The sequence below is a fragment of the Sorex fumeus genome, unplaced genomic scaffold (assembly GCF_029834395.1).
Source record: "Sorex fumeus unplaced genomic scaffold, SorFum_2.1 ptg000072l, whole genome shotgun sequence".
Taxonomy (NCBI): domain Eukaryota; kingdom Metazoa; phylum Chordata; class Mammalia; order Eulipotyphla; family Soricidae; genus Sorex; species Sorex fumeus.
In genome coordinates this window covers 17,056,987-17,071,964 of record NW_026606129.1, presented here as the reverse complement: position 1 = coordinate 17,071,964, position 14,978 = coordinate 17,056,987, and the positions used below count along the sequence as shown (strand labels likewise).

At 38.0% G+C, this 14,978-nt stretch overlaps 1 protein-coding gene across 1 annotated transcript in view; it reads left to right on the top strand.

Moving 5' to 3' along the window:
* LOC130037460 (collagen alpha-4(VI) chain-like) overlaps window positions 1-14,978 on the top strand; it is a 125,060-nt gene that overhangs the window by 73,159 nt on the left and 36,923 nt on the right. The window contains 4 exon segments of the mRNA XM_056129304.1: window positions 2,994-3,044; window positions 9,310-9,345; window positions 9,448-9,510; window positions 10,801-10,863. Of these exon segments, the coding sequence (XP_055985279.1) occupies window positions 2,994-3,044; window positions 9,310-9,345; window positions 9,448-9,510; window positions 10,801-10,863 (213 nt within the window).

The following is a 14,978-nucleotide window of genomic DNA, read 5'->3' as shown; positions in this document are numbered from 1 at the left end:
TTTGGGTTATAAATGTGTTCTGATGAATGCCACTGTTTTGAGTCTAAATAGATGAGTACTCTCAAACTACATGCAAAGAAAAAAATCTGAAGTTGTATAGGAGTTATTTTTCCTTCTCATATGTTGTTGAAAATGGAAGTGTCACTGAACCTCTCTTGTCAGACAAAGATGTTTTATAACAGTGGAGATTTTAGGAGTATGAGATACCAATAAAACATTTGATCCAGGGAGACAAATAGAGCCAATAAGAGTCTAAGACTTTTAAGGGCATGGATGCAATTATCTGGAGCATAGGAATTATTTTTAGAGATTGATGGCTATGAAAAGTTACTTCATATGCTTTGAAGTATTTGACAAACTAAGGCATTTTTACCTTAGTCGTTGCTCGGAATAAGAGAGCAAATTAGTTATGCTATAACTGTTTTCATTTAACCACATTGTTGGAATTAGCCACAGCAGATGGACATATTCTTTTGCATCCTCCCAACCACAAACAAATATTTTGGCAATCTTTTATCTTATCTTTCTTTCTTTCTTTCTTTCTTTCTTTCTTTCTTTCTTTCTGTTTTTAATGTTCTAAGATTTCCTTCTAAGGCCACAACAATAATATTTGTAGTTAAAACTTAATTAGATTTAGATGCAGACATTATCAATTCATAAAAAAACACCTAACAGGTTATGAACTTTTTATTACAGAAAGCTCAATATATTTATATATAGAGACAGACAGACAGACAGAGACAGAGACACTAAGATTATAATAGTATCATTAACATTTTCATAATTATTACTATCAACATTACCACCACTATGTCACCATCACCATTACCAATACCATATCACCATCACTGTAAAATCTTCACACACCTAAGATTGTGTGTTCATGGGCTCACTGGATGGCTCTTTCTCACCGCCAGCATTCGGTGCTCTTGAGTCCTATGTGTGGCCTGGATCAGGACGGCTGTTCTTTCTCTCAAGCTTGAGTTCCTCTCGTTCTGACTCTCCTCTCCCCGAGCTTACAGTCTTAGTTTATATAGCAGTCACATAAGGCGGTGACATAAAGGTGGGTTGAATATTGACGAATCAACAAAGAGAGGTAAGACCACTCCTCCAGGAGATTAACTCAAGGATAAAATCTCATCTACAGAGATTACTCCAGATTACTGGGAGATCTGCTCAAGGGTGGGATCCCAACAAGGGTGTGTTCTTCCCTCAGTTAGTAATCTACTTAAATAGTTGTAATAAATCTACTCCTAATATTTCTAGCAATGTCATTCTGTATGAGCACAGTAAGAGATATAAACTTAGTTTGGTTCTTCCTGAGAACATCTCACTATACATTCCGCAGTCCTCAGGCCAGGTTATTCTTCCTAGCTCCAGCAGGGTCCTAGTCTCGTCGTTACTTACTTTTGGATCATGACAGCATTTGTCCATGATCATGCCCTCAACTTATAGTTGAGTATCGTGGCTCTTTGGCCTGGCCCATTTCCATGCCAGGGTAGCTCACAGCTTGCCCTGGGTCCATTCAGTCCCTCGTCGGGACCCTGCTTTTGGAGTGCTAGGAACTAAGGGCAAGTGAGTCAAGAAATCAGATGCCCAGGAGTAAATATGATTCGGAGTCAATCAACTCCCAAGTTACAAAGCATAATATTAACTGTCTTCCTGTGTCCACACAGAAAGGACATTGCTTACAATACAAGTTCAGTGTTCTTAGATGGGAGTGACCTGACAAACCGAAGCTACCTGAGGAAGGACAAAAGAGTGTTATCCTACACATCACCACTTCCACTAATCACCACCACTTCTTCTACCACCACCTTCACCACCAATACCATCATCATTGTCTCTATTACCATATCCATTAAGTACAATCACTTCTACCACCTTCACTATATCTCCCACCAACAATGCCACCACCTGCACCATCTGTCTCTATCATCAGCACCAACATTGCCACCATTACTGTTTCTATTACTACTCTGTAGCCAATAAAATCACTATAACAGTCACCGTCAATAGAAGATTAATGATTATTTACCAAGTATTTTTTCTTTATTTATCAAGTATTTTCTCTGTGCCTGATATTGTGCTGAGTTTTTTGTGTACAATCTTACTTACTCTCCAATAATAATCATACTATGTAGGTTATGTTATGATTCCCATATTACAGTTGAGAACTCTAAAACTTATAGAGGTCAAGCTATTTGTCCGAAGTCACTCACACAAGCAGTATTGGATACAGAATAAATATTCAGGTATACCTGGGGTTATATCATATATATTTGCAAGGAGGCATCTTCCAAGCAGTGCTCAAGTGATCTTGGGGTCACTCCAAGCAATACTGGTCAACTTGTCTGGACAGTTCAACGCTTAGAGGCTTAAGTTATGAAACTTCTTGGACTCTGCAGTGGTGGGTATTATAATGTCCACCCTGAAGTGCTTGAAAGCCATGTGGTTCCAAGAATAGAACCAGCTCCTGCATATGCAAAGCATGACCCCCTGTCCCCTTTACCTGATCATGTACCTTTAACAAGTAGACTATGTTATCTCTAACCCAATATTTCACCCAAAAATCTTTTCTATCTCTAAGAGTTTACTAACTCTGGAACTTATTTCATTGCTAATTTATTCTACAAGGAGAGAAAATTTAACCTAAAACTTTATGCACCAGGATATATTCTCACTGATCTACAAAACCCCACTTTAAAGTAGTAATTTAATATATATTTATGCATATATAAATGTATACATGTATTTATATACCTTATATCATGGCCTTTTAAAAAGCATGCCCCCTCCTTTTCCTATGAAGGCACTATAGTGTTTTTCCTATAACATGGGGTAGGATAAGGCCTTACCAGGCCCATTCAATCACTAAGTGTCTTCTATTTTCTTCATATCTTTACACTGAGACATATTCAAGGATTTAGGTTACATTATCAACCAAAGTTTCATTTGGAAATTCTATAATTAATCTTATGTCATTTTCTCAGGGTCATTTTGGTCCAGATGGATATGGATATCCAGGAAGAAAGGGAAAAAAGGTAAGGATTAACTGTTGGAGTATTCTGCATTGAGGACTAGCTTTAATTCTGTTAGAATAAGGATTAAAGTTTCTACATGTTTTTATGACATTATAGATACCAGCTATCCCTCCACAATAAAACTGACTGTGTTTCTCTATATTGAAGAATCAAACTCTACCCCATTTTCTATGTCTGCCAGATACTTCTACCACACATACACACACATACACACACACACACACACACACACACACTACATTTGGTCATGCTAGATTACTCTCTACCTCCTTGTCTTTACAAGCAATCTTACATTTATTTGGGGTGTCCTATCTCAAATAGATGTAAGATTTGAATACATTTGACACATTTTTTCTAAGATTAATTCAAGTACCACCTTGTCCTTGTAGAAATTTTCTTGCACTTCCCAGACAGAACTTGCTATCCTATGCTCTATGTTCTTAAGACATGTTCATGCTCTTATAGTAGCTGCTTTCCTCTTAGGTATATTGTGATTTAGCTTCCAGACCTGTCAAGTCTTTACACTTGACAGAAGGAGCGCATCTTTTTTTGGCATTGCTGGTACAGAGTCTGGCAAAGATTAAATGCTCAGTAATGTATTTGAATATTTGTCATTCCCTTAAGAATCTGCTATTTTTGCATGGAGTTAGTGGGTCAGAGACAGACATTTGGAGCATGGGAGTCACAGGAAGCTTGTTGAACAAATCAAGTATCAGTAGTCATATTAGTTCTGGATGCTTTAGCCTGCAAGTTACACTTACTGCCTCACAAAAAAAGAAATCACAGAATGGTTTAGTGATGCTCAACTACTTAACAATGCCAGGGCTCTGAGTTGGCTTCTCCTTGATTCTCTTGTTCCCTTTATTGTTGCTTGATGACACCACTGCCAATTTATCAGCCATAAAAATCCCCATAGTAAGATTTTAGTAAATGCCTGCAGAATGTGCAACAATGGAGGTTCTCAGTGATCATTTAGCTCAGCCTTATTGATTTACAGATAAGAAAATTGAGGTTCAGAGAAGTGAAGGCACTTAGCTGTGGTTACATTGTTAGAGTGTTGGAAGACAGCCCATTGACACCCCATTCTGGCAAATTAAGTCTTCAAGCTTCTCAAGAACATTTTTTATGGCAGGGAAACTCTGAGTAGAATTTGAATGTGCATGTTTTGAGCCATAGACTAGCTTTAGATTAAACACAAGCACATTCCATAGTTACTGTGATGAGATGACAGTGTAGAATACACAGAATCCATTTACCTTTGCATAGATTTTTCCTGGAAATAAATAATGGTCTCCCTTTAAGTGATCCTGTCTGTGGCCAGCTGACTCCATTTTCTGATTGTGTTTACTTTTCTCCTCTCTGGTAACTATTTTGTTATATTTATTTATTTATTTATTTATTTGGCTCTTTTGGATCACACGAGGGATATTCAGGGATTACTCCTGGCTCTGAATTCTAGGAATAATCCTAGCAGTGCTTGGAGGACCATATGGGATGCTGGGATCGAACACTGGTTGGCCCTGTGCAAGGCAAATACACTACCTGCTGTACTGTTACTCCTGCCCAATCTGAGATAACTGTTTTATACCCTCACTTTGCCCCTCATTCTCCCAAGACTGCCTTCTTATCTATGTTTCAACAACTGACCATGCTTCCTATTTTATTAATAGTAAAAATGAGAAGAAAAATCTCTACCACATTTATCTCTAATCTACTTGTATCTGCACTTAAATACTCTCTACTCTTATCCCTGTGATGTGGATGAGTTCACATCTCTGTCTGAGACTAATGACTGCTCTGGTGGATTTAGTGGATCCAATCTCTTTATGTTCTGACTCTGGCTGGCTTTCCATTCTCTTCTATATTATCAAATTTGCCTTTCTCTCCATTGAATAGTCTTTTGTGTTTAAAAAAATGGGATGGATCTTTTTCAAAACAGAACCAGAAAATCAAGACCTTCTCTTAATCACACACTCTCTTTGGATCACTCACCTCTGGCAAAAGTCTTTGACAGTGGCTCTCACTCAACTGTGAGTTTATTCTCAAGGGCCTATTTACCAACATTGAATAATAGCTGGATGTCACAACTGGGGGGTGGGTATGACTAGCCTCTTGGAAGTATAGACTAGTGAGGCTTTATTTCTCTAATTGTGTCCTGCAATGTTTTGTAGTGTTAGGATATGCAGGACCACCTCTCTTAGCAAACAGCCATTCAGTTCAAACTATCAGAGATGTTAAGGTAAAGAAATTAAATTCTGGGGGCCAGCAAGATAGTTCAAGGGCTAATGTAATAGCTTTGCATGCAGCTGACCCTGTACCTTTGATCATCAGCACCCCATAAGTTCCTCTGAACACCACTAGGTATGACCCCTAAGCATTGAGTCCTGAGTAGCCACTGAGCACCACTAGGTATAGTCCCCTAGTCCAATCTCCCCCACCCCACCACCACCACCAAGCACACACACACACAGACACAAAATGCAGCTTTCTTTCTTCTGATTCTGACTGATGACAACTGAGCCTTCATGCCATGTGCCTTCTTATGAATCTAGGTATGATCCAAACTGCTATTTTCCCTCACCTTAGCCAGCTCTTAGATCCATTTAACAAACATTGAGTTTGATTTGTTCTTATAACTTTTTCTAATCTAATTTCCAGCCCACCTCATTCTTCTACTTTTTACTGGCTGCTTTCTCTCAATGTCCTTTATTGAATATTCAGAATGTTCTTGACACTCTAGATATAGGAAGACTCGAACTCTGCCTTCTTATTTATCTTCCCCTTACTGACTTCCAGAGGAACTATTAGTTCCCTGACATCAAGTGACATTTCTCCTGTAATATGCAGCTTATATCTACTTCGGTAAGGCTTTCAAACTCCAAACATGTTTTCAATTGATTACTTAACAGTCACCTTAAAGTTAGTATGGCCCCAAATTATCTTTTTTCTTCTTCCTTTGATGATTAACCTTTTGTCAGGGAATTTTTTTAACATATTAAATAAGAGAAACTACTGTAATAACACCTTTCCACATGGACCATATTTTGAGTCAAAAAACCCAAAAACTCCTTGACCAATTTTGTTTTAAATTTATACTCTCACCCACAAATCTAACTTATTTAAGCATATGTATTTAATTACACATATTCAAATATACTAATGGATTACCTATGTCATACCAAAATAATTATCTGATTATTTTGAAGTAAATTCTAGATATCTCAAACATACAAATTTCAGGTTGCATCTTTTGTGCATGGTATTAGAAGTAGGCCAGAATTAATATTTTTGCATGAGACTGATTAGTTTTCTCAACACCATTTGTTGAAGGGGCTTTCCTTGATCCACTGCATATATTTTTTTTCTTTACCAAATATTAGTTGTGCACACAGCTGGGAATCTTTATCTGAACTCTAAATTCTAGTCCATTGATCTGAGAATCTATCCTTATTACAGTACTACTCTGTTTTTATTACTGTAGCTTTATATTATAGTTTGAAGGTAGGGGATAGAAACCTCTCCTTTCTCTTTTTTAGGATTTCTTGGGATTTTTATGGGTGAGGTTATTAGTCGGTCACAGTCATGGTCCTCCCGTTGTTCATCGATTTGCTTGAGCGGGCCCAGTAACGTCTCCATCATGAGACTTGTTACTGTGTTTTGGCATATCGAATACGTCACGGGTAGCTTGCCAGGCTCTCCGAGAGGGGCAGAGGAATCGAACTCGGGTCGGCCATGCTGACCGCTTGTAAGGCAAACGCCCTACTGCTGTGCTATTGCTCCAGTCCCTGGGTTATTAGTCAATTAAAAAAAATTTTTTTAAATTGAATCACTGTGAGATAGAGCAGGGCCGGAGAGCCGCTCTTGAGGGGCAACTGGTGACCTCGGTAGGGTGTAAAGGACGGACTGGAACGGCCCCCTTCCCATGAGGTCCCTGCCGCCCCCACCCCCGACTCAAACCTGCTGTCCACAAGGCTCCCGTGCAGCCGCCATCTTTCTTTCCAGAGAGGAGAGGGCGAGTGTGTCAACACCCTTTCCCCTCCGGGCAGGCATGCTGGCGCAGTTTAACACATAGTCCATTCGCTTTCCTGCTCCAAATGGCTGGTTTTCTGTGTTAAGTCCTTGTGCTTCTGGGGCCGTGGTCTCTCTTAATTACTCTTCACCCACATACCCTTGTGGTAATTTGCCTCACTCCATTTAAATTTTAACAACATTGATCTACGATGCCTTTTTAAAATGTCAACAGTTTTTTTTATAGGGAATGTGTTAAATCTATATAATGTTTTGGGAAAAATTATCATTTTGACAATATTAATCCTTCAAATCCAAGAAGTGTGTTTCTATTTTCCCATATCCTCTATTATTTCTTTTAGACGTATTTTATAATTTTCTTTGTATAAGTCCTTCACCACTTTGTTAAGCTGATTCCCAGGTATACTCAATTTTCTGAGATACAATTGTGAATAAAAATTTTTTAAAAATCTCTCTTCTATTGCATTATTTGCATATTGCAATGCCATGGACTTTCCTATTGGCAACATTTCCCACTTTTACCACTACTATTATGGTATTAGAAGTTCTTTCCATAGTAATTAAGCAAGAATGTGATTTGTATCCAGATTAGAAAAAAGGAAGCTGAACTCTCACTATATACAGATGGCATGATATTATACTTTGAAAATTCTAAGGACTCCACAAAAATGCTTCTAGAGGCTATAGATTTGTATGGTGAAGTGGCAGGCTACAAAATCAAATTTCATCTTTTAGAGATTCTTTGCAAGCATCACCACAATACCATCAATTCACCTAAGAGTGATCAACAATACTCTAACATCAGTACAAATTTGGTATTCAAATTGATTCTCCTGAAAACCTACCCTTCTTCCAGACTTCCTCATCACTCCATCTGTTATAGGTCAGGAAAGGTCCTCACCTATACTTAATCCATTAACAAACAACAGGGATGCTGTCTTCAGAATACATTTGGCATTTTGTCACTTCTCACCACTGCATCTGCCGCCTCTGCTAAATCGATATGATTTTCCACCTGGATGTCTGCAATAATCACCGTACTGGTCTCCTTACTTCCAAACTTGCCTCACCTAGTTAGCTTTTCATACAAGAACATCTGAAACATGTCATCGGATCATGTCACTCCTTTCCTCAAAGTCATGCTGTCATTCAGATTTAAACCCACTGTTAGCCTGGTTTTAAGACTCAACCAATTAGGGCCGGAATGATAGTACAGCTGGTAAGGTGTTTGCCTTGCATATGACCGACCCGGGTTCGATCCCCAGCATCTCATATGGTCCCCCAAGCACTGCCAGGAGTAATTCCTGAGTGTGAACCAGGAGTAACCCCTGAGCATTGCTGGGTGTGACTTAAAAAGAAAAAAAGAGCGAAAAAATAAAAGACTCCACCAATCAAGCCCCTCTGTGACTTCCCTGACTTTATCTATTTCTGTCTTCACTCCACTTCACTCCTTCATCCTGCTTTAGTGCTCTCCAGAATGAATGGCACATATTCATAGTCCTGCTTTGGGGTTTTTCATATGTTGGTCTCTGGTCTCTCTGCCTGGAATTGTCTTCTCCCATGTCTTATGGTTTGTTTCTTTAGTCCATGATCATCTTTGACCAATGTACACCTTAAAGAAAAGGAAACTTCACCACCTTAAAGTCAGGACTCTTCTCTTTGCCCATGACACTCTTTAGTTCTTAATTCCCTTTCTGGAAAAGCATTTATCTATTTCTATACATATCATTTCCCCCAACAACTGTCTGCTGTTCTGTTCTCTACTCTACTCAATATCATTCTCTTCACTGCTGAATTCCCAGTGCCTAGAGAAGTATCTGGTGCAGAGTAAGTCCTAAACAAATATTTTGTTGAATGAATAATTATTTTATACTATGCCTTTGTTAGGACAGTTTTTATGAGTTTCCCCAAAATTGTTTTGGTGTTCTTTCCCTTAGTTTTCATTAGATAAAACTCGGGTTATTTAAACCAATAGTTAAAACATGCTTGGGAATAATTTGTAAAAGTTATTGCAAGTTGTTTCACATTGAGTTATAAAAATGAAGAATGGTCACTTCTGAGAAGCCCAAGATGACAACAGTTGCAATGGGTGGTACTATTTTTTTCTTTTCTGGCACCTGTTTAGAGTGTAATTTCTCAAATTTTTAGTTTATTTTTTAATTAGTTATTCTTCAAGGACTGTCAGAAAAGGCATGAACACATGACAAATAAAATGTTATCTTATTTCTGACACTAGGGTGAATCTGGATTTCCTGGATCTCCTGGTGAACAAGTAAGAAATTATCTCTTGGGGGGTAGCAAGTTCTCTGTAGCCTGCCATTTGTTTGCATTTGGTTTTCTTTGTACTTATGGCTCTAATTTTGCTTCTATTAAGGGAGAAGATGGTGACCTGGGCCACCCAGGAGAGAAGGGAGCAAAGGGCTTCAAAGGGAAGAGAGTAAGAACCATACAGACTTCTAAAGATCATTAGAGGAACACATCATGTCTTCCTATTCACAAAAACCTACTTTCTTTGAGTTCATGGATTTCTTAGGAAGAAATTCATGTCCTCCACAATGAGTATACTGCACTCCCACACTTTCCTTTGGCTACCCCATTCCCTACTCAATCATTCTTTCATTAATCTTCTGTGTTCAAATGCAGCATAGCTTAACAAGGGAAAATCAAAATTAGACTTTGTTATGTAATATAAACACTTGAAAACACAGATTTAGGGCACATATAACTTTGGTAAGTCTACATATCATTTGGGATGCTATTATTTTAGCTGCTGAGAGCATGCTGTGCTTTGATATTCTTCCAAGACTTAACTTCTCTTAGCTGTTTCACGCAATAGAGAATAGATGCAAGAATGTGGCTACCATATTGGCTTATTTAAGTCATGTTTTAGTCTACTTTTAAAGATCAATTACTTAGAGTTCTGATGACTTAACATTGAAAAGTCATAAAAATCACTGTCAGCTCCTTGAGTAATAACTTTGTAATTTTGACTGATAGACATTAAAGATCAAGGCTTTCTGGGAAAAAGTCATGGGATGATGGTAAGTATAGAGAAGGAAAGAGACTATATATTTTCTAGATACTAAAAATTTTGTGTTTATATATGTTGTCAAGAGCATAAGTTGCTGTTGTTTTTAAAATAAAATCTATGTCTAACTTAGTTTGCTGTTGGCAACTATTGTTCCATTATTCAAAACTTACCTTTCTGGTTTCAAACAAAAATAGATAATCTATTCATTATACTCAGATAATTATGTGTCTATTCAAATATCTGTAAGATAAACAGCAAACACATAGTCAGCATATACTTTTTGAGATACCAAAGATCTGGAGATGAAAGGGAAACATTTCCTTTTGCTTTATGTCTGATTTTCAATGATATGCCTCCAAGTTATTTTAATTATATGACCTTGAGGCTTAATGGCATGAGTCATATTTTCAGGGTTTGTTTGGAAATGTGTTTGTATATGTTGGCCAGAATCAGGCATGTAGGAAGGCATTCCTTACTAGTCTCTGTTTTATTCCACTGAGTAGAGGTCATAAACTAATTAGTGGATAGCAAACTTATATCTCTGAGATAATGAAAAATTAGACCTTAGAGATAATGAAAAATTAGATTTTTGACTTTATAGATAATGACAAATTGGTATCTCAGTGTGGTTAACTAAAAGCATCAAAAAAACTTGTTTCATTCAGAAGCTTATGCCTTTGGTTTGGTTATTTTTAGGGCAATGCTGGATTTCCTGGATTGGTTGGAACTCCAGGTGACCAAGGACCACCAGGACGAGTGGTAACATTAGATGTTTTTCTTTTACTTTCAACCTTTATGCAAAAGTGAAAAAGGATTTGATACAGACATGTTTAAGAACAAACAGTTGGGACACAAAGATGGTGTCCACAGAGAATGGGGCAACTTTTCTTTAGAATAGTGATTTTCAACCACCAGTCCAGTATAGTGGTCTACAATAAACCAGTACCCATCCACAGGTATAGAAAGGTTGTAAACAACTAGTCTATGACCTTGGTTATAAGTTTGGTCTGTGGACCACTATGCAGAATGGGAGAAAGTCCGTCAGTCCACTGGTATGAAGAGTCAAGAACAGTGCTTTAGAGGACATTGGCTTCAAATCCTTACACAGTATACTTAATTTATATCTATCTATCTATCTATCTATCTATCTATCTATTTATCTATCTATTATCTATCTGTCTATCTATCTATTATCTATCTATGTACCTATCTACCTATCTTTAATTTATATAAATGTACTTAGTTTTATATGTTTTTTTACTTGAACATGGGAATACAAATAAAGTGACTGGAGAGTAATGACTCTATCTAAAAACATAAAATGGTATATAAAGAACACTGGAAGTTTGTTGATGTAAATAAGATGAAAACAATATTTATGTAAAACCCAGAAGAAAATCCTAAAAAATATGTTGTAACCTTAACAGAACTGAATAATGCTATTTCAAATATATTAAAAATTTCCACATGGTTCTGGAAAGCCATGTAAAACACAAAGAAATACTTGGGGTTTGTGTTGTAGATTCTCTGAGACCAATTTCCAACAATGGTGAGAGTAGGCCTCCCTAGCTCAATGCTTAGACACCAGTGAGGTGTCCAAATATTCTACTGAATTCTAACACAAGTCAAGACAGTATCAGGTCTAGAGGATAATGGTAGTCTTCCAACATCAATCATGTCAGATGCCCACAACACTAAGTATTAACCTACGCTTTTCTTCAACCAGTTGGAAGGTCCCAAGATAATTTTCCCAGTTTTGATTAATTTACTAGAGATATTCACAAAACCCAGGAGATCCAATTTGCTCATTAAATTGCCTGTTTGTTATAAAGGCTATTAGAATTGCATGGGACTGGCGTGGAGTTTCCATGCTATTTCTTTACATGCCACTTTCCCCACATCTTCCCATGCTTGCCAATCTGGAAGCTCTCTATGGCTCCCTCCTCTTGAATTGTTATGGATGTTTAATTAAATTGGTATAGATGATTAATTCATTGGTCATTGGCAATGAGATTCAATATCCAGTTCTTTTCCTTCTCTCATATCTCCAATTTAGTGGTATGGGACTAAAAGAGCTCTGTTTTCTTTTTATACTTGTTGCTTTGGTAACTAGTCCAGTCTTCGGATGCTTTCCAAAAGTTGCTATCATTAACATAACAAGAAACACCTTATCATTAACAACCCTTTGGAAATTCTAAGGTTTTTGCAGGTCACTGTGAGCCCAGAAACTAGATAAAGAGGAGATTTGTTTCTTTTAATTCACAGTATCTCAGAGTTCCATTTCTTATTTTAGAAGATCAAGTTATCATCATTTTAGGTGACTTAAGAGAATCAGGAAGAAAGATAGCAGCTTTAAGAGGGGAGTTTACTATTTTCCCACCTTGTTCACCAGAGACGTGTCTGGGAAAGTTAGGATTGATAAAGAATGCTGGGAGCACCAATGGAGTCTAGACTTTGCATCTCACCAGCTCCAAATGATGGTTGTCAAACTGCACCTAAAAAGCCAGATAGTAGAGTGGGTAGAACATTTGCCTTGCATAGTACCAATCTGAGTTTAATCCCCAGCATCCTGTATGATCCCCTGAACATCACTGGGAGTAATTCTTTAGTGTAAAGCCAGAAGTAACCCCTGAGCACTTTCAGGTTGACCCACCTGCCACATACCCCAAAGGAAAATTGCAATTAGTTCCACTTGATCTTTATTGCATGGGAATTTCTTAGGGGAATAACTGCATTTGGCTTAAGCAAGGAATTTGCTCTTTTCAGGAAAAGGAAAATCAGTCCTACCTTTGCCCAGTTTATTTTTCTTTTCTGGTCCATTGCCTACTCTCACAGAAAAGAATTTCAGAAAGGAGACAAATAGTAAAGTAAAACAAGTTTATTTGGGAAATATGAGGGAATAGAAAAAGAGTAATGCACTCACAAGAGTGAAGACAGCCAAGTGCACAACCCAAGAACTGCAGTTGACCAACAGAATCAGGAAATGTGCCGAAAGCACACATTTCAGACAGAGATGTGGCTCACTCCCAGAATGCGTGCTTTTAGCTCTGCCAAATTGTTCTTTATAATTTTCTCAAAATTCTTCCAAAGTCTGTTTGTTGCTAATGTGTTGTCAGTGAGAATTGCTGAAGGTTCTCTCTGATATTTTTAAGGATGGCCTTTGTGCCTGCTTTGGCCTTTCTTTTCTCAGGGGATTCATTCAGCCTGTGCTCTAAGTCTGGGATTATACATTTCAAAGATTTTTCTGGGCTCCTCAGATGAATCTCCTCTATTTCAAAGGCCGTCATGATTTTTGGGTGACTTGGATTCCAGACTGTATCTTTCCCCAGTCCCTATTACCAGGATCCCCTTATTTTGCCTGCCCGCATGTCTTGAGGGATAGAACAGTAGATTTCACGGGTGGTTTCACTTGTAGTTTTCTAAAAAGTTGCAACAAAGTCAGAAACAAAAAAGACTTATAAATAGGAGAATTACTCGTGTCTATTTTACAGGTAAGGAAATAAATGCTGAGAATGTTATAGTGACATACCAGAGATCACAAATTCACACCTGATAGTCTAAGAATAAATATCTCCAGACTTCCCAGTATAGATGGTTTAGGCTACTCAATTCTGGAGAGTTTCAGAGAAGACCTATTACCAAACCCAAGTCTGGGTGATTACTGCTTAAAAGTGAATTACTTGAGAGACAGGGATTACGGTGAGAAAAAAAAAGTTTTATCCAGGTGAGATAATGGTAGATTTTCTGTTCTCAAAAATCCACATTGACTGCTTGGTCACAAGAAGGATTTTTTTTTTATCTTGTTTTAGGGCAACACTCAGAGGTGTTCAGGGTTTACTCCTGCCACTGTGTTCAGGGATCACTCCTGACAAACCATCTGGGATGCCAGTGATTGAACTCAGGTCAGCTGCATGCAAGACAAGCTCCTTAACCATTGTACTCTGGCCCACAAGGAAGAAATTTTTAAAAAATCATTATTTAATCATTTGATATATTTTATTTTTTAATTTAAATTTTTAAAATTTAATCACAGAAATAGAACCTTACAAAGCTTTTTATGATTAGCTTTCAGTCATACAGTATTCATACACCCATCCCTCCACCAGTGAACATTTCCCAGCACCAGTGTCCCCAGTTTCCCTCCCATCCGCCTCCTCCCCTCAACTTGCCACTATGGCAGGCACTTTTCTTCTCTCTGTCTCTGTCTGTCTCTGTCTCTGTCTCTGTCTCTGTCTCTCTCTCTCTCTCTCTCTCTCTCCTCTCTTCCTGGGCATTGTGGTTTGCAATACAGATACTGAAAAGTTATCAGGGGGCTGGAGTGATAGCACAGCAGGTAGGGTGTTTGCCTTGCATGTGACCAGGTTCGATTCCAAGCATCCCATATGGTCCCCTGAGCACCGCCAGGAGTAATTCCTGAGTGCATGAGCCAGGAGTAACCCCAGTGCATTGCCGGGTATGACCCCAAAATTAGAAAAGTTATCAGGAATATCCCTTTACCTACCTTTAACACTCAGTTCTTGTCCTGTGTGATCATTCCCAGATATTATTTTCATACTGGTCTCTTTTCTGTCTTACCTACCCTCCACCCAACACATACTTGTGGTTGATTTCAACCATTGACCACTCCTTCTAGCCTCTGCTTTCCCTGTCATGGATATTTGTCTTCTACTATATATATTTTTATATACCACAAATGAATGCAGTCATTCTATAACCACAAGGAAGGATTTTATGGGGAAAGAACAGGAAAGAAAGGGTGACAGCAGGCTAATGGACACCAGGATGAACAATAAAATCTCCTGGTGAGCTGGTCTCCTGAGGCATACTCATCTTATTTGTGATCCTAAATAAGATAAAGAGTTAGTTCTGGGGCT